General features: G+C 37.1%; 1 protein-coding gene across 1 annotated transcript in view; it reads right to left on the reverse strand.

Moving 5' to 3' along the window:
• The window catches only part of LOC145666967 (uncharacterized), a 42,843-nt gene extending 24,254 nt beyond the window's left edge, over positions 1-18,589 (reverse strand). The window contains exons 1-4 of the mRNA XM_081734608.1: positions 18,142-18,589; positions 10,512-10,636; positions 8,347-8,495; positions 2,184-5,252 (exon numbers count right to left, since the gene is read on the reverse strand). Coding sequence (XP_081590734.1) covers positions 2,184-5,252; positions 8,347-8,495; positions 10,512-10,636; positions 18,142-18,270 — 3,472 coding nt within the window. The 5' untranslated portion in view covers positions 18,271-18,589. The remainder of the gene's footprint in view (positions 1-2,183; positions 5,253-8,346; positions 8,496-10,511; positions 10,637-18,141) is intronic.
• Positions 18,590-21,161: the final 2,572 nt, after the last annotated feature.

Below are 21,161 nucleotides of genomic sequence, written 5' to 3' on the forward strand. Positions count from 1 at the left end.
TAACAATTAGATTTTATTGTGATTTTTTCTTTTTGTGCGATTTTATTTTATTAGACTAAATAAAGACAGAATTGTATAATTTATCATAATTGTGCGGCGTAAATATAGCGATAAATTTAAATTGACCATCTATTATGGGCAAATAACTCTTAGGCATTTCGTTTGTACAATGTTTGTTGCATTGTTTTAGTTTCACGTCCCTAGCTGCTGCAAATGACAACTTTCCTTAAACTTCTAATTTCCTTCCTTAGGACTTCTAAAAGCAATTTTCTGTAACTGGAATATCAATTTAAAGAGTAAATTTTGGAAATCCAAATTTGTCACATACGAATTAATATAAATGCTTACGTCTATCTGATTCGATAATTATAAAGAAGTGGCAGTTACTGGTAAATACAATAAAATGATCAAAACCGACTTTAATTTCTCATTTTTAGTACAATGTATCTACTAAGCTTATCAGCGAATGTACTAAGAATATGTAGAATACAGGTGCTAATGCACTTTTGTTCACGATAGTACATTGCCTTCCCATAGACGGATCTAAATACAGGTACTTCATACTTAGGTCTATATTATAGGGAATTTTGAGGTCAACATCTATTATCAATCTCCCGCAGCCATAGCGTTCCTCATCCCTTTAAGGTGGTGTCTCGGCTTCACATGCTTGATATTGTGAATAAACGCTTTAAGAACAATCTATGTGCAAGGACTGCAACGGCTGGTTGCTGCAAGGCGACCATGCACTGACTGCATCAGGAGGATTGGAGAACTTACATCTGGACTCAGTGGATCAATATAGCATGAAACAGGAATTACCCGTAAGTTTATTGTTTAAGGTTTCAAAAATGAATGTGACAGTGAAGGTAACATTTTACGGGATGATATTCATCATGAAATAAATCCAGTTTCAGTTCAGAAGATGAAATGTTAGGAGGAGATTATGATGATGAAGATCGGGATGATAATCACCAAAGAAAGTACAATGAAGACCTTTTTAAAAAAAAATTATAAAATAATAATAATAATAAATAACTCTATGACCTACGGAGGAAATGACAATAAAATGAAATATTTCAGTTTAACGTCCCACGCTTATGCCCGTTAGGCTAAGGAAGACAATGAATGATGATGGAAGAACTGGTGAAATGAGAAAGTGGGAGGAAACGGCAGAACCCCAAGAAAACCCACTGACACGATGTTGATCACCACAAACTTACTTGACCAGGGATCGAATCAGGGACCCCACGAACCAGAGATAAGCATTCTGCCACTTAGCCACCGTGCGACCTATGGAAGAGTTCAATGCCCCATTCACAAAAGGTCTCTATTAATCTATCATTAGACCAAGTGGACCCAGTTTCTACTTTGTATTCCTAATTCTTCGAGGTCAACCTTAATATTATCTCCCGTCTGTGCCTAGTCTCTTACCGGTTGGATTTCTAGTTCATATTTTGAAAGCGATCCTACTTTTTTTTAATTCTGGCTACATGACTTGCTCTCGTAGGCTTCCTTGACTTAATGACCCTAACAATGTTAAATAAACGGAACAAATTATGCAGTTCCTTGTTATGAAGTTTCCCGTTCCTCTTGGGTCCGAATATTCGCGTCAGGATTTTATTCTCAAATACTTTCAGTCTACGTTCTTCCTTCAGAGTAAGCGACCACATTTCGAACCATACAGCACAATATACATATCGCTCTACAAATACTTTGACAGAATTTGCAGACAAAAGAGTATAGACTAAATAATGAAAATTCCCTGCCTTCAGTCGATAAAATTAAATTAATGAGTTTCTACGATATACAGTCGTTTTAAAGTATGTGTAATAGTTTACGCTTTTATAATTATCATCATTAAAATTATTTCTAAAAGCTCGAACTGTACTTTATTCGGGCTAATAATAAGATAACTTGACAGTGAAAAGATACTACAATGAAAAAGCCAGAAATATTGACATCGAAATCGACGCACTAATGATGTATTAGCTAATTAAAACGTGAGATCCCTTGACAGCTTGAACCCCTCACGAGTTGAACACCCTAAATTATCATCATTAACATTATTATGAGTAAAGGTTCTAATAAACTGTTCTTTACTGCTAGTACAAGAACAAACAAACACACAAAATCTATAGAAGAGAAGAAAACACAAACAGATTCGTTAACGGTAATTGACTTACCTTTGGTATGCAAGGGCACTCGCTTTCCTGTATCTCCTGACACTGATGAAACGTCACTCTCTGGACTAAGAGGCATTACAAAATTCTCAGTCGCCGGAGGAGTACTATTACTTAATCTTCTCGTGCGTGGCCTCTGCTGACGAGGCTGCTTTACGCTTTCCTCGTCCTGGTCCCTGCTATCGTTTTCATTCTCCGGCGTCGGCAGTGGATTATGCACTGAAAAATTCTCAGGCACTGATACAGTCATCAATTGGTCCGGGTTCGCTTGGAAGCAAGTGTCAGCAGCGGAGACTAACGGAACACTTGGTGACCTTCTTGCGTGTACAGGGGAAATCGACAGGCTGTTATGATTTAACGAATACAGGTCATTAGTGGACACTGATTGTGCTAAGTCTGCAGGTCTTGAATAATATGCATCCCTGGTAGGTTTAACCCCGTATGAATACGATGTCATTTTGCAGTTCGGACGAAAAGATTTCGCAACTTCTCGATCTGAATCTGGAGATGTTCCCGAGTGGTCTATAATCACTAATCCACTTTTACTGCTCGAACAATATAGCGGACGATTTGGAAGTGACTTACGAGAAACCGATTCAACGTTACCCCCTAAATTTGCAATAACTCGTGCCGTCTCTCGGGTTACTTCCACATCTTCTAAGCTCACCACATCTTCATATTCACTTAAGTCTTCAGTTTCAACAGAACTAGCGGAAAGTTCCGATAAACTATCACTATCTTCCAGTTTTCGTACGTATGACACGAAATAGGGAAGAATGCCGTAAAAGTCATCTAGGAAACAGCATTCTTCTTCACTATCACTGCCACCATCTGTTCCATCATTGTTTTCACTACGACCATGAACGGTTAATACGTCATCGTCGCTTAACGAAGCTGTCACTTCCTTACGGATAGCACTTTCTACAGTACCAAGTTTTGTCCTCGTCACTTCTGGAGGCCTTGCAGAACCCCGGATCTCAATCTGTTCCGACTCTTCATCATATTCATCATTTTTCTCTTCCGGTTCACCCTCACTTCTAAAGTCTTTTTCTTCTTCCGATTTCTGGCCACCCACGACTTCATTTATTGAATTATAACGTTCATCAACAGTTTCGTCTTCACTTCCAATGTGAGAAAGCCCCACTTCCTCATCACCACTCATTTGATGCTCATCCTCTTCACTAGAAAATTTAACTATCTGCACTTTTTCTTCACGGCTTATCCTCCTTTCCTCTACTTTATCTAGTTTCACCAAATTCACTTTCACTTCGCTAGATATCTTCTTGTCTTTGTAGTCTTCTTGACGAGTCCTTTCCTTCAAATCAACATCCACCGAATCATCTCCATCGAGATCGATCACCTCCACCTCCTTTGGTCTATCCACAAGGTCAACAACCTCTATCTTTTTACAAGGATTCTCCACAGGCTCTGCTCTTATTGGCACTTCGGCATTTTCAGACAAACTTCGTGCTAATTTCTCTAGATTTCTTCTTGCCATCATTATCTTCTTCACTTCGAACACATTAGCTGCAATCTTTGGTTTCTTAATTTTGAACTTCAGATTCTCCCCCGTTCCTGCGTTGGAAGAGTTGTCACTGCAAAACGTTATACTTCCCCAGCCTTTGGATTTGTCGTGACTACTCTCTGATTCTGAACCATCATGATCTTTCGGACTACCCTCGGAATCTTTTGCCTTCTCAGAGCTTCCTTCCGACTTCGACCGACCCTCTTTCTTCTCGTGCTTATGAGAGGAACTAGACGATCTAGAGTCTTTGCTGCTATGATGATCAGACCTTGACTTGTCTCCATCCGATTGTTCTTTGTCTCTGTCGGAACGTCGGTCATCATGACGTTTGTCTCGTTCACTTTTGTGGTCGTCGCCCCTTTGCTTGTCTTTCGATTTCTCCTTCTCTTTCTTCTCTGACGACTGCTGGCTGCCTGACTTTGAACTGCTTTTGTGTTCGTCTTTATGCTTCGTTGGCGTCTTGTTCGATTTACCGTCGTCTTTATGTTTCGAATGTTTCGGACTCTCGAGTTTCTTTTTCTCTCCTGAATGAGAAGAGTCTTTTTCACTACTTTTTCTATGACGTTCACTTGATTTCGACGTTTCAGATTTGCTGCGTTTCTCGTCTTCATGTTTCTTTTCTTTTTCATGTTTCTCTGACTTGCTTTTCTCTTTATCAGACTTTGACTTGTCTTTCTCTCTGTCATTTCTCGATTTGTCACTTTTTTCTTTTCCACTGCTTCGATGCTTGTCCTTGTCATGTTTCCCGTCCTTACTTTTGTCTTTACTTTCACTTGACTTCCTATCTTTCTTTTCCTTGTCTTTACTCTTTCGACTTTCTTCCTTTGATTTTTCCGAACGTTTCTCCTCTTCTTTGCGTTCATGTTTCTCCTTTGACGTCTTTTTCTCATCTTTATCACTCTTCTTACCCTCGTCTTTCGGTTTCTCCTCTTTCTTATCTACCTTTTTCTCTGCAAAATCATTTTTGTCTTTTATCTTTTCATCCTTCAATTTATCATTTTTCTTACTTTCTTCCTTTGACTTCTTCTCTTCCTCTTTCTTCTCGGGTTTCTTGTCCATTTCCACGCGAGGTTTCTCCGGTTTTTTATTCTCTTCCTTTGCCTTCTCTACTTTCTTCTCCTGTTTCTTCGAATCTTCTTCCACCATTTCCTTATTACTCTTTTCCTCTTGACTATCCACACTAAACCTAAACTCCTTCCTAATCTTCCCTACGGCTACATCTGATTCGTCCAACTCCAGCATCTCTCTCTGAACACTCGAGGCCTCTGAAGTGCAACTCGCAACAGAATCCTGCGAGCTATCTTCCAGCTGCCCTGACTCTAACGTATCATTCAATTTCTCAAACGGAGGAGACACTTCCTCTTCGTCGTCCACTGGATCCTTTTCGATTTCGTCCTCGTTGAAATCATCGAAGTCATCATCGCTTTCCAGCTTCTCTGGAGACACTGGATCCAGCCCTGCTGGTAACAAGTCGTTCAACGTCAATGGTTTCTTTTCCTTCTCTACTGGCGGGGCGGACTTCGCCTCTTCCATTATGCTGCGTTTCTCTGCAAAGAAAATCATACAATTACTACACACTCCCAAAATAAAAGATCTATTACATCGAATTCTGAAGTATTTGCACCTAAAAATAAACTTGCAATGAAATTATTTGAACAGATTAGTACTACGGACATTTCAGCGAACACTTTTCAATTTACATCAGAACAACAGCCCAAGGAGTGATGACAACTAACGTTAATTTTCCGTAGGATTTGCACTACGATATTGTAAAATTTATCTGTATTGTAGCAGTAGGTTTCCTGTAAACTTTTCTTATAATTTAATAAGGCACAATACATATGTGAAAGTATAAAAACGGACCTGACTCTACTTATACGCATAACATGCACTGAAGCTAGGTTTTCGCCAGTCATCGTTTACTTACTTACAATTCTGTTTAGGAAAAATATTGCAGTTCCTTACTTAAAATAATCAGGCGGTTTTCCTACCAGATATCTGATAGTAACTTCTCGGACAATACACTGACAACTATGATATTTGTTTCAGTCTGTCTTCAGTAATTATAGCATAATGAAGTTCAAATCCAAACGGAATAATGCGTCTTCTGTCTGATGTCAAATAGTCACCAAGCCGGGAACAAATCAAAAAGCCTGCCCAATGGCCCATCTTGAACTGAACTGACAGGAGCTACTGCACAGAAGTATTGTATATGTGAAAATATTTGCAATAAACAATATTTATACATAAATATCTTATCACTATCTACCTTAAAGTTACGAAATAGAAATTTTACTACCCCACATTTAGTAATTAAAGAATAAACATTTGCATGGTACTTACAGAAAGTTTACGAATATATTATTATCATCAAGTAACTTTTGACACGAAAGAAAAAGTACATGCGACCTGCCCACCGCAGCAATTGAATGACACTACGTAGCACTAACTCGTAACGTTTATCCTTCAATTTAACAGTAACTTTGATTTTAAGAAATACGGTAGAAAGAAGACAGCTATAAAGCTATCGGACGCGCCCTATCTAAAACTGAAATGAAATAAAAATTCCCAGTTTAACGTTCCATAGTTTTGCCCTTAAGGCTAAGGGAGATTGTCTGTAATTATCGCACTACATGTCAATGAATTTTTACACTTAGAGCTAGATATGTTTCTACTCGTAGCTGTCCTTGCCCTCCTGCGTATTTTCTTTAACATATCTGTTCACGACTTAGGCTTTAACTCGAAATATTGCACTGAGCACTTTGAACGAATAGATGATGAGTACTCAGCCATTCATATCACTTTTTGTACAATTAAAATTTAAAGGCGCTACTTTTTTTTATGCTTCTGGAACCTTTCTAAATAATTTTATTTAGCAATATGGAAAGAAAAACTGCGTAACTATTTTTTTTAACACTACAATACGTACATGACTTCATGCTGTTCCATGCTGTTTATTCTTTCGAAATTACAAGTCTTCACTGCGATTCATACGCACTGAATGTCGTACTTTCAAATGACTGGTTGCTTCTTATATATCGCCTATTTATTTCCAAGGAGTATAAATAAAAACACAGCAAACTGATTTACACAATTACCAATAATTACCAATTCTCTCAGTGAATCTTCTAAAAGAACATTTCATTTCTCTAAATGGCTGGCTCTAGTCAAATCGCCATACTGTGCTGTTTAACATACTGCCTCTTAAGTTTACAAATTCTAATTATATGTAATCATCTTCGTCCTATTTAGGAAGGATACTGTATCAATCTGTAATACAAAGAACGTATAAGAAGTACAGCAATGCTTTCTTTCTTTTGTTCTCGCTAAAGATTAGAGTCCTACAAAGCGAAACTAAGAAGACGCCTAGACATAATTCAGTTATTCGTACATAAGGTAGTCTTCTATTACACGAGGTATGGGTACTCTCAAAAGTCGGAATGGAGTTATCACGATAAACATTTCAAGCCACGACTTTTTAGAATTTTTCTGGAAATTTTGAGACGAAAACTAGATGAGCGGCTCAAGTTACTTTTCGGATAACATTCCAGCATATGTAACAGTTTTTGAGTGATGCAAGGAATTCAACGGATCACTTATTGCTGGAAAATGATCATGAAGAAAGACATGCTATGCATCTGTGCAGAACAGAACTTACAAAGATATTAATTATATATATATATATACATCTATGCAGGTATTAGATCTTCGTCAGTGTACGCACTTTTAGATGAAAAACTAACATTGAGAAAGGTGGCTCGTACTTTAGTTTTCATCAACTTCATCTGGAGATTACTGACGCAGTTGTCAACATGTTTCCGTACAACACAGCTCTTCCCTTGGTATGTACGTTCCATTTTTATCCCTTGATGTTTCTATTCTTTTTCTTCTTGTTTTTAACCTCCCTGACCAAGACTCCTGGAGAGAGTCGAAAGCTTAAAAGTTTAAAGAAAAATCAGGAATTACAGAAATCTGTAAGTAGAATGCTAATTGCAGACGTTTAAGCAATAAATTTTAGTGGAACTTAAGAGCACTGTTTAACCCACAACCACTGTTTCTACAGAGAGGGTGAGTTATCAAAAATGTAGTTCTCCGAACATGTTAAGTTTATACAAAAATACGCACTGATCATGGTGAAAATTTATTTACTAAAGCGTCTGTGATCGGATTGTTACTTGGATGATTAGGTGAGTGTTGAATGTTTGTCATTATTATTATTATTTGCTATGCATCCTGTTGTTTTATTAAGTAATTTGAATTGATTATCTTCCATATTCACGTCATTTGGCTATATGTGACTTGTTGTTTAATTACTTAAAGTTGAAACTGTAAAATACAATTTTTCAATAGTATCCCCAGACAAGAATGGCAATTGGCTGTCAATTTCTGGAAAAAAGACTTCAGAAATGTATTGTTGGTAATGGAAATCACTTTTAACATTTATGCTAGAAGTTTTCTCAAGAGATTCCTACTTTGTACGAATGTAGAACTTTCGGAGTGACCTTCGTATAACGTAGACAATGGCTGAAGTGTACTACTAAATTCACGTTCTTTTACCTAGTTCACTGATGGAATTGGTAAACTTTGATTTTCTATAACCTATTTCACGAGTTACCAGCAGATTTTATTAAACCGTCTTACCTTTCGGAGCCTCGTTCCCCATCTTAGGTTTCTCAATCCCGAGAAATTTATACACCACATCCTCTACCTGCGGCATAAACACTGTGTAGATCTTTGGATTTACTACTTGGTCCACGATCCTCTCCACACCTATGTCCAGGTAGCCGGAGCTGAAAATTAGGGAATATCTGAGAAGTTGAGGAAATAACCTATCTTATGTAACACTAATATTTGTCTATAGATGAGACTTTAATGATATACGAAGAGCAAACTTGGGAGCGGACTGAGTAGTGTGGTAGTTAACGCAACGGTGAGATAAGCCGGAAAAAAATGAAATGAAATCTTTGAGTTTTACGTCCCACGTTTATGCCGGTGAGGCTCAAGGAGACGGTGATGATGAGTAATGAATGAAGAAAGTGGGAGGAAACGGGAGAACCCCGAGGAAACCCACGCACACGGTGTTTGTCCACGAGATAAGCCGGAGATCCGGGTTCGAATCCACATTCTGTCGTGCATGTTTCACTCTTTGTATATCATAAGGCAATTCATACTCCGCATATGTACTAAAAATTTACAAAGTATATGGGCATTTCATGCTAAATTAAAAAGAAAAAAAAAATGACAATCAAATTTTCATTAGATCTGTGAAATGGTAGAGGGTATCAACTAACATAGAATATTTAAAATTTATGAATGACCTCCCTCAAAATATATCTTGATTTTAAAAATTATCAAACGATTTTGACAAAGCTCACATGAAGAACATGGTTTCTACTTAAAATTGCAGGCTGAAAAATTATCCTTCCTAACTCTTTAAAGCTACCTTAGCTTCTTATAAGTAAATCTTAAAAAATGTAATATGCACTTCTTTACACTCTCCTGCACTTGGAACAATCACTTAATGTCTGAAAATGTGTAAATTAAAAAATGGAATACGTTATGTTACCGAGTTCATTGGTTCTTGGGGTAAATCTCATTTCAGGAGTACAAATTTCTTATCGTGATTTTCATCAGAATATTTACCTCTTCTTTAAAGATAGTTTCATCTGACCAATTAATTATACTTTGCTCTTCCCACGCGAGAGGTTAACCCCACCCCCCCTCGCTTGTCATAGTTGTTATCAGCGCCAACCCCTAGGCGGTAAGACTTACACAATTTCACTTCAAAGGTACACATTTTAATCAGTTGCCAACTAGTTTACAGGAGAGTCAAAATGGACATCTTTAAAAGCATTTCAGAGATATGTAGAACTATTGTTACTTACGGACTGAAAGAATTTCTTCTGCAATGGTATCTGGTTCAAGCTCTTAAGTTCTGCGGTACATGCGGAGGCAAGGGTAATATTTGTAAATATGGGAATGGTAAGTTATTTTAAGTGTCTTAACAAATACGAGTATTTATGGAAGTTTGTCTATGTAAAGGAATATATTTTCCTTGTCATATTTAATGATGAGCTTGATTTTCATGTAGACTATTAGAAAGTACCTTATATGGTTAAATGGTAATCTCTTAATAGTCGAAAATTTGTAAGACTCATTGTGTGTTACCATTTCTTCAACTTTTTCGTCATTACCAATTCAACTATAAGGAGATTAAATAGGATTTTTTCCAAAATTCAGAACTGTATTTCTAATAATGTGTCCCCTTGAATTGGGATCGTATCAGTCTTACCGCCCTAAGCAAGATGCTGATAACAACTATGATAAGCATGTGAAAGTAGTCGTTTCAAGTATGACTAACTGATCAGAGGGCGATGTGGGTATTAACGTGGAACGATCTCCAGTGACGAAGCAAATCTTATGATGGAAGTCACGACAAGAGATATGTAGCTCTGAAATGAGGTTTATCCGAAATCATCAGCTCCAATAGTTATTTCTTAAAGTGATTGTTGATATTCTTTTGTCCGTGAAAATGATGAAGTTAAATAACATGTAATAATCTTCGTGAAGCCTACGTCTTTCAATTAGTGCCTAGTGGTTAATGACAACAGGACTGGTTTCCCAAACCATTTCAAGAAAGTATTTTGTTTGGAAGGATTCTCAAAACACATGAAAAGAACTGCCCATACGGAAGGTAAAGAAAAAAAGTTGGAGAAATTTTCAAGCACGACTGACAATAGTCCATTATGAGAGTGGAATATATAGTTTACACATCTACAATTGACTAATCAGCACTTGATACTTACTCATGTATATGTTTCCTGAGACTATCCCGCAGTTGGTTTTTATTGAGATCTGGTTTCCATCTTTGTTTGGCAAGAAATCCAGTCACGGATCCTTCTACTCGCTGTCTGAGATTCTGGTATGCTGGCTGTAGAAGAAAAAACAAAAAACACGAAATTTAAAGACAAACACATGTCAATCATAAAAGTACAATGTTACCGTACATGTAAACCATTTTTTTAAGTGATGCTAACACAGTTATTTTAATCATGGTTTATAGTATACTTTACTAACAATATATTATTAATAATAATAATTTGATACAAGATTATTTTGGACTTATATAGTCCAGTATGTTCATTATTACTAATCACTTTTGTTGTCATAGCAACGTACTTTATCACAACTACCTGTTTTGTTTGTACACGGGGTCCTGTACTGCCCCAGTGCACGCTCTCAGTTCGACAATCAAGTACCATCGGAAACCGGAAAGAAACTCAGATATGACCTAGATTCGAACCTAGGACATCGACCCACATTCTTCTCCATAAAGGAGTGACATCTCTTCAGCTTATAGACTCAACCTACTTCCCGTGTACCGGAAGTCGGCTTTGGAGTCTACAAACCACAGATATAAGACACCTCATCATTCCAATATTTACGAACAACATGGTGCATTATACTTTTTGAATTTAATTGGTGCATTATACTTGTTTTTAAGAAGTTTGTTTTATTAACGTGGAAAGTGGTTGTTTTCTAGAATTTCCTTAATATTTTACTTACAAGAACAGTTTAGATCTAAAAACTAGTGATAATAGTTGTTATTAACAGTACAATACTTTTCCATATAAGAAAAACAGTTCTATAGTTTCCAAGGATTAAACTTCTTCTAAGTTACCTAGAATAGTTCCACAAGAAACTAAGAATGCGTTCAGTTTAGCAATTTTAAGATGTTACTGAACAAAGTGGTAGAGTACACTGAAACTCAAGTCAATTACTAAAATACAAGATACAATGTAAGAACACTCTTATAGCGCATAACGCTCGAACTATCACAGCAAAGGCTTCTGACTAATTGAATGTCTTCAGATGCCTTTATACAGATGAAACTTACTTCAGAAATGAGATTATAACTTGACAATTATCCTCACATCGATTAGGTTAATGTCAGTTACAGCTACTCATCACTCCTATACCACTGTTCCACATTTTTCAAAATATTATACAAAAGTAAAAGGTAATTGTTCTGGATAACTGTTTAGAAATTTCAAAATTCTACTCAATAAACTAACCACTACCTTTAAGATTGTCTTCCTTCTTGTCTACTGATGTGATTCAATGACAATGGGGAAAATGACAACACAGGTGGATTTCATTTCACATTGTAGAGCTACGGTAGACATACAACAAATCAAACTACGATGGCCAATTTTACAAGACGGATATCAGTTCTGACTTAAAAAGACTGATAACGTGAGATATAGGCCAGTAGTTTTCAACCGCCGTTCTAGAAAATATTTTGCTGGTTTGCAATAACGAGGGTCAACTTTGGCCTATCAAGTGTGTCGTGTCATCCATGAAAGCTTTCTTCTGATCTAATTCTCCACCCCATTTCCAAAACAAAACACCACATTAGTTTCGGTTATCTATGACTGAAGAGTGTCCGAATCTGAGCTAAAAAGCTTTGAAAATGAAATGAAATAAAATCTTTGAGTTTTACGTTCTACGTTTATGCCGGTGGGCTAAAGGAGATGGTGATGATGAGAAATGAATGAAATAATGGAATGAAGAAAGCAGCAGGAAACGGAAGAATCGTGGAAAAACCCATGTACTCAGTGTATATCCACCTGGCGCGAGCTGGAATCGGACCAGGGACCCCATGCACCAGAGGTGAACGCTCTACCACTGAGAAACAGCGACCTCTTGCTAAAAAGCTTTGAAATTGATTTATGCGAACAACTTATTCCTATACGAGTGCAATTGAGACAGAATATAGGAACCTACTGAACGCTGATCCCGCTTTACATCTTCCAGTTTCAATACTGGACCCACGAATCGAAAAAGTTCGGCAGATAAACACAACCAAATGTTGCAATGAGACCATAAAAATGACTTTTCAGGGAAACTAGATTAAACGCAGTAGTTCCGTGATTGTGAAGTTTCTAACCAAAAGTAAAATGCAATTCTAGATCTATTTTTAACTTTCACTTTCACTGTTCCAATAATAAATGAAGTTAATTATAACTACTACAATTAAACATCTAGATGGAGCGTGGTGTTTTCTCCTAATGTATGTCCTTGTCTTTTGCCGGACCACGAGTATCGAAAGGTTGAAAACCGCTAATATAGAACGTCCTTGAGACAATGATATACAAGGACTTACCATCTTATTTATTAACAACTTCTGCTCTATGGGGAAATGTAATCAAACCGGAAGGGACAGTAAATTAATATAGCTTCTGATTTTAGTACAGTGATTGGAGCGGGAAAGAAAAACTGAATCTATTTCAAGAAAAAATCTCCCTATCTCTTACCATTTTTTCCGCTGATATCTGCCAATAAGATCTTCATTACTTATGTATAGCATAGTTTGGAAGATAAAAACCTACTTCATTAAGTAGTGAAAAATTACGCACTGAATGCTCATATTAACTTCTGACTTTCGCAAGAGTTGGGATGTATGAGAGGCTCATGAACACCTTTAAACAGATGGACTTTGTCGGCATATTACACGAAACGTAATCTATTTAGCTGGTTTGGCATTTGTTTACATATCCTTGTTTCTTTGCCATTATATTTAAATCTTTCAATTTGTAAATCTGTGAAACAAGATGAAAGCTTTTATTTATCTATTCTTTAACGTAGTATGAGGAACTTTGAGTTCCAAATTAGGTATTACTATATAATACCTGATCAATATGTCTTCCCCGCAAGTCTAGTGTCCAACGCGCGCATTTAGTGTACGGGGTCCCAGGTTCGAGCTACGTGGGGAGAGTTGTGAAAATCCGATAGTTCGGATATCATCTTAAAAATGCAGGCCTATATCTTGGTTATATCGGAATTACCTGGGTTATTTTTATTCATTCTTTTTGAACGATTCTTATGTAATTTAAAACGAGAAATCGATTGGTGAGGGACCCGATTTCTCGAGATACCCCATCGAAGTTAAAGGTTAAAAAGCCCAACCGAAGCATTATGCTACAGAGTATTATTGCGTGTGTATCTCTACCTTTGGAGTGTATTTCGAGCAGCGATGAACTCGAACCTCAATTCAAAATTTTATTTGGATCCAATCTTTTGTATCCATCATCTCGCTCAAGAATTATATTACACCAAGCCGAAAAATCTTGACAAATTCTCTCATCTCCAAATCTCGATTCAAAGTTATAAATTGTGAGACCACCTAAAATAGTTGAATAGTCAACTTCACCGTCTTCTTTGTTTTAACTGTCCTACAGTTGGTATCCTTACGCAGACACGAAAATTAGGTAGGTTTTATAAGTAGATGACATTGTTGAGTTTTTAAATAAAGAATGCTCGATGTAGTTCTTAAATTGTACTCTTGAGCACGTAGTTCAAAACTCGAAGTCTTACCTTGTCACCCCCAACTACTGCTCCTGGTTAAGATTATCTTACACAATATTTCAGTCCTCTCTGGAATCATTTTCAAATACAGGTGCACGATGCTAGCCGGAATATATTTTTTGATTAAATTATTACATCAATCCAAAATCTGTAAATAGAAACATCGGCACCAAATATTCCGCGCTACACTCCTGTCAATTCAATTCAATACTTGGAGTTGTTGTGCGAACAAATCTATTGCCTTAACTTCTGCACCTATTTCTTGTGTCTACTGTTATTAGTTGCTTACACCTGTTTACGGGCTTACGAATTTGTAGAATAAATACTATTTACTCTTTTGTACTCTCAGAGCGCTAAAAATGTCAATTGAGTCACTTTTATGTTTCAAGATACCTTTGTGCAATATTCATACTTGAGCACTTATTGCTTTGTTTCTTTTACGTACTGGTTATGAAGATCAATCTTGATATTTGTTTCTTGTGTGAAAAAAAAAAAAAAAAAGTTCATTACCTGTCCAAAACTTCCGGCTAGCACCACGCTTCTACTTGAAGATGATTCTAGAAAAGACTGAAATATTCTGTGGAATAATGCCTTAACACACGAGCGGCAGTTGGGGTACAAGATGTAATTATGCGACAAATACCCATCAACTTGTGCTGGCTGCTGAGTCGCCATTACAAACTAATGTGGAAAACGCAAGCATGCAACAGCACGGGCGAGAGTTTGTAGGGAGCAGGCTCGTTATCAGAAGTGGGTATGCGCTTACAGGAAGATTTCTTTGTTTCAACATAAGCAAAAATTGAATGTTTGTTCTCATTACTGAAAGTAGTGCCATTGTTCTTGCCTGAGTAAAGATACCAACTGGTGCTTTGATAAGTTTTTTTTTTTTTTTTTTTTTTAATCTAGAAAATATGCTCTTCACACCAATGCTGTTTGGAGAGCTTGAACTTATTCTTTATATTTCATTTCCTAACAACTCAACTCTAACCTAACTAAATTGTGTATGACTGCTGTTTTCCGGATCTCTATCAAGGAATCGTTCGTTGCTTGAAATACGAGTGGAGACTATGCGCAAGCCCGAAAATTTAATCGAAACCTTTTAACTATTGGCCCTCGATTTGATCTGGATGCAGTCATCTCCAGAAATCGTGACCTGCACCAAACGATTCCTTACATTGAATTACAAAGGAATTTTTGAAGGGTCTTTCAAAATAAATCCCCCAGGTAAGTCCGAGTGAACCACGTCTCATATAGCGTCAGAGCTGAAAGACACGCTACACTACATTCAACCAAACAATACGTGTTCTGATATTTTTGTACATCAATAGTGCCTGCTCTCCTTTTCCTACTGAAACACTTCCAGCAGCGGAGGCATACCGGAACACGTCATTGCCACATTTGTACATTTCCGCGACCAATTATTATAGTCGATGGCAATTCTGATTAGGGTAAGTCTCAATTTACCTACGCACTAGTTCTTTGTTAGTACCACTCATTACAAGGAAAGTCATGTTTTCCATAAACTGTGATCCTTCAAATGCATTAATTAGCTTACGTTAGGCTAGGTTAATCTTTTATTTGCAAAAGCGAAATGTTACAAGCACCATGATTTCTGTGACATCACTTATACCAACGATTCTGATATCAGGGTTGGTAAAAACCATGGTTTTTATTGAAAAAAAACGAAAATAACCCTTTTTTCTTTTTGTTTAAATAATTTACTCTATGTATTTATATTAGATATGAACAGAAATGAGTTTGTTTCGCCTTGGTGTTATTATGCAACAACAAGGTTATGCTGGAAGGGATTACATAAGCTTAAAGCGGAATCCAAACAGCTTCTCGACATACATCCAAGAGAAATTGTCCATTTGGATACGGAACTGGGACTAATTGGTCACAAATGCAATTGCCGACTCACTCACGAAGGACTCCTGATAAAAATACGTTGTACTGATCTTTACATAGGCCTACTTGTTAATATAATTGTCAAGAGTCATTTCAGAAGGACAAAAAGATAAACAGTTACACAAGTAAAAACATTATACCAGAATTATATATAAATCGGGAAACTCCAGCCTTAGTCATTGGGAAAATCCTGTTTATTTTGTATGTAAAATCTTAAGGTCAACGTATCATAATCACTACGTTAAAACTGAGGTATTAAATAACAAATTTGGCATGTAGATATCATTCAATAAAATTAAAGTCAAATCCAAGTTGATGTTGGAAGCTACGTAGGCAATTCATAAATTTTGCCAATTCCTATCAATATATTTAAACAACCATGCTTCTTTATAAAACAACACGCATTGATTCAATAGAAATATATAATTTGGTTTCATTTCGTATGTTTAGGCTTAACATCCTTATGAAATACCAAGGCTACCACGGAGAAGACTTTCGCTTAAAGGGACACATCGAATCGCTTCTTGGTTTACACTTGAAAGATGAGTGGTGGTTCGATCGAGAATTGAATACGGGACTCCTTGAGTAGAAGGTGAAAAGTAGATAAACGTAATGCGGATGGTTTGATATGTGGAAACGTCACCATGAAGTTCACACAATTTAAAGCATTTTTCGTTCTTCTCTTTTTTGTCTAAACTTTTTTTTTTTTTTTTTTTTTTAACAGCTGGTTTAAACCAGCCAACCCTGTCTGATATGTTAATAATTCACCTTAAAATGCACGCTCCAGCTGCGCATTGATAAAGACCGCTTTAAGAAGTCTAGTAGACGATCGGGTTAGCTTAGGGTTAGGGAAGTTTCGACTCATTTTATTAAAATTAGTCGAGTGCAATTTCTCGTGTTTGCGTAAATATACCAACTGCAGCGGGCACTATAAAGTTCACCTAATTAATCGTTCTAGTGGATCCTGAAAACGAATTAACTCTAAGATTCTGTAATTACGGATATGGGTGCAGATTAAGAATATAACTGTCAATATATAACGACCATAAATATGTCGTCTTGCATAAATTAATTAGCTATGCTTTTCAAGCTCTTATTCTATTGGCACCCTTTTACTATACATGTTGGAAGGAGCGGAGTGCGAGACCCTGGGAGGGTAAAAAGAGACGATTAACATTGTGTTAGTGAGTCGAATACACATGGCTAGGCGTTCCTTGAGATCATGTAAAGTAGGTTCCAAATATGGGATTTACTCGAGCAGACAGTTCTACCAAATATAAAATTTATAGGTAAAATACGATGTGCAAAATTGTTTGTGAAGAAATGAGATTGTGAATATAAGTAATTACTGTCGGTGCAGAGCATATTGAAATGAATTTTGAATGATAGTGAAAGTATTGCATATGTAAGTGTGCACCCACTATCCTCGTTTATGCATATCCACCGTCGCGGACGTACCTGCTCCCTACCGCTCGGCCCCTTCCGCTGCGCTCTTACCCTCACTCGCTTAGATAGCATTCGTGCATTTTCGTGGCCACCTAGCACAAGTTGGTTCGTGTTTTATGCACTATAGTTTTTACACCATACGTCCACACCGTATTTACACTGAACACCTCAGAAGTCAAGCTTCAAGTAGTAATGGAGCTCATCATTTAGTGTATGTTCTGCTAAAAGAAATACAAAGCTCCAACCTAACATGAAAATGTGCCCAAATTCGGTAGAACCGTCTGCTCGAGTAGTGCTAAAATATGAAATCTAACAGAAACATTTTGACCCTATTCTGCGGCACAAACTCCGTAAATCGATCGAAGTAATGTAAGCCTATTCAATTGTACATATTGTGTATTATCATTCCTTTATGGATAATTGCATATCAGTGACATTCATCTAATACATTCTTTAGACATTAGTATTTCATTATAAAATGATAGACTTAGCCATGGACTCTCCGAAACTTATAAATTAAATTTTTAATGTGAACCATGATCCTAAGGAAAAGCAACTCCTAACAGTGTGTTTAACTTCTGCTTCACAATAAACCCACCGTCTTTAAACTAATGAACTGTTGTTTACACATTGCATAATTTATAATTATTACTATAAATTAATTATTATTATAACTATTACTATAATAAATATTTTTGAAAAGTAAAAAATTACCTTTGTATCCACATCCGCAATACATTCCTTCCTGAACTGGTCAAAAATGCCTTGTGACTTGAGCTGATTCACTATTTTATCAATAAGTCCGTTGTCAGCTGGAGGTAACTGCATTACTGGTACATTCATTTTCGCTTTAAATTATTTTACTTCTAACAGAAAAAAGAAAATCAGTAAACAATCACATCACAAAACATTGGTAATTACTTCCTTTCTATTCCGTCTTGGAATTATAATTTTGTACACTACTCAAATATTGTCATAATTTACTCTCTTTGGCACCACGTTCAATAAACTACACTCTACACACGTATCTTTTCATTTCTTGTGCAGTAAACAAACTATTCACATCGTGAATCCCCAGATGAACAATCAACAATTGTTCATTTTTAACCACATCCAGGGGCACAAAACGCAACCTGGCGTAAGCTCCTCTCGATGCTCGTATTCATTCGCAGTGTTGCCAAAAAAGTTGACACAAAATCTCGCTTAAATGGAAGATTTAAAGACCAATTCTCAGTTTAGTCGCTATATATGATTCATAAAATGTTCTCTGTCTCAGTGGCCTAACGCAATGCGGGAGGCCCAGAGCAATAGGGGGCCTCTTTAAGTATCAAAGATCAACTTTTAGATGTTAGGATTAAAATTAAGTAACTAAGTTCCAACTATATCATCTCTTGCCTATGACGACGGCAACACCTGAGGAATTATTCAATAAAAGTCAACAAAACATACATTGAACAACCAAAATATTATGACTACCTGTTATCCTTTGAACGAAATCGTTGGGCCGACGAAGACCCACGAGACACAGCAGAACCGCTCGCCAGACTTTTTGTATAGGTCTGCACACCAGAATTTTTAGCCTAGGTCCGGTCCGACTCGTGAATTTATAATGTGAGGCCCGATCCGAGTCCGAAATATGCTTTTGCTTTTAGGCTCGAGCCCGTGTTATAATTAAATGAGCCCGAAATAAGCCCTAAATTACAGAAACTTAATAGTTAATGCAAAATTGTATTTTTATTTACTACAATTAGAGGTTTAATTTTGCAGTTGCGCTTCAAAAGTTCTCCAGAAAAAACGGTCCGATAAAAATCGTTGAGCAGTATATTTACAATCTTAGGCCCGAGAAATATGATTATACATTTAAAAATGTACAGCTCATGCAAACCTCTATGCCCTTGTGCGTTGAATGAGGAAGGGTGCGATATATCAGAATTTGAAATGAAATGAAATGAAATCTTTGAGTTTTACGTCCCACGGTTATGCCGGTTAGGCTAAAGGAGACGGTGATGATGAAAGATGAGTGAAATGGTGGAATGAAGAAAGTGGGAGGAAACGGGAGAACCCCGAGAAAACCCACGAGCACGGTGTATCAGAATTTGATATAGTGCCAAGATGGCTGTTCAGTAACATGGACTTGTCGAGTGTCCCAATCTGCCATGCTTAGTGTCTTTCAAAGGTGGAAAAAGGACGGTGAAACCATCACTAAAACAAATCACAAGAAGAGAAACGACCACACCTCACTAAGAATATCAGATGATGAAATTCTTGAGGTCGGTACAATAGAATAGGGCGAAAACTGTGGGACAATTAAGAGCTAACTTCAGCAGTGGGCAAGGCATTAGTGTGTTTGAGTATATACTTCACTGTACACAGTTCAATATGGGACTCAGCCATTGGTCGAAGTGAGACGGTATGCGGTGGTATGCCATACCGCATCTCGTTTTTCAGTAATGAGCGTCTCTGGATTTTCAGTGATCAAAACAATGTTTAAATAGCCGGAATGTTGAGTCAAAATTATAATAAAACATACCGCCTCTGCTTATTTTCCACTTCGAAGACTGGACACAGCACCTGACGTCCCTCACATGTAGCCCTACCAGTGTTAACCACACGGCATAGTTGATAACGAATGGAATGGGCACGTCCCAATCGCCATTGGACCATAGAGCAATGCCAAACCATTGCAAGCAAGGTCCGATGAATCACAACACAGCCTTCTCGCATTGATGACCGAGTCAGAATCCGTGATCTTCCAGGGAAACAGCTGCTCGAGACCTGTATATTCGTAGCATAATGTCACAGGTGTTTGAGCTTTTTCTTAATCTTGAGCGTTGAAAGCCAAGGAAGTTGCCATAATAATATTGACAAAGTAATCAACAAATCCCTCTTCCAAAGATTCATGAGTTTGGAAAATTGTGAGCAGGATCTAGAAGTTACTGCATTTATGTCTAGCTGACAGACTAGAAGTAACAGACCGAACTAAAACAAAAATGTTCTTTATATATTTTAATGCCTTCAAATATGTGGAAACAGGGGGTCTTTTAACATTTTTGAGGGAAGGTCCATGCATCCTTAGTTGCGCTATATATATCACCAGTGATGATAATGACACAAAGATCATATTTGTCCTACAAGAATATGAAATTGAATGGTTGAGGCTCCCTTGCCTAACGAAATTGGACAGATCTGTTTGTCGTTTCGAAAACTAAATCAAATTCAAGGATGTTATAAAATAGAGGATCTGCCCATACAACAGAATCGTGAAGCCATACGTCACATCTTCGCCACACCTACTCTGCCCACTCCGCGCCACTAAGATCACAATGTTTAGAACCAACAATCATGCCGGTAAGGAGAGTAGCCAATCAGAATTGCCGGTTTAGACGATGCTCAGTTGTTGTTTTTTTTTTCTCCATTGAGCGTATGATGAAGATACGTATGGGCAGATCCTCTATTTTATAACATCCTTGATCAAATTAATGCCTTCATTACTTTTTAATCAAGATTCTCGATTCGTGATACAGGAACATAGTGTTCCAAGAAGGTCATAACCTTATTATGTACTGGGGCGTTCAGAGTACAAAAGAATCAAGTACACAGTCTAGTCATCAAAGTTGTAAAAGATAATTGTGTATGGTCGCTTAAACGCATTGTGAAGTTAACACTTTATATTATATTATTATTACTATCTGGAGTAAAACCTTTAGGCCTAAGCTTTGAAAGCAGCTTCTGAT

The sequence above is a fragment of the Thermobia domestica genome, chromosome 12 (assembly GCF_964235325.1).
Source record: "Thermobia domestica chromosome 12, izTheDome1.hap1.1, whole genome shotgun sequence".
Classification (NCBI taxonomy): Eukaryota; Metazoa; Arthropoda; class Insecta; order Zygentoma; family Lepismatidae; genus Thermobia; species Thermobia domestica.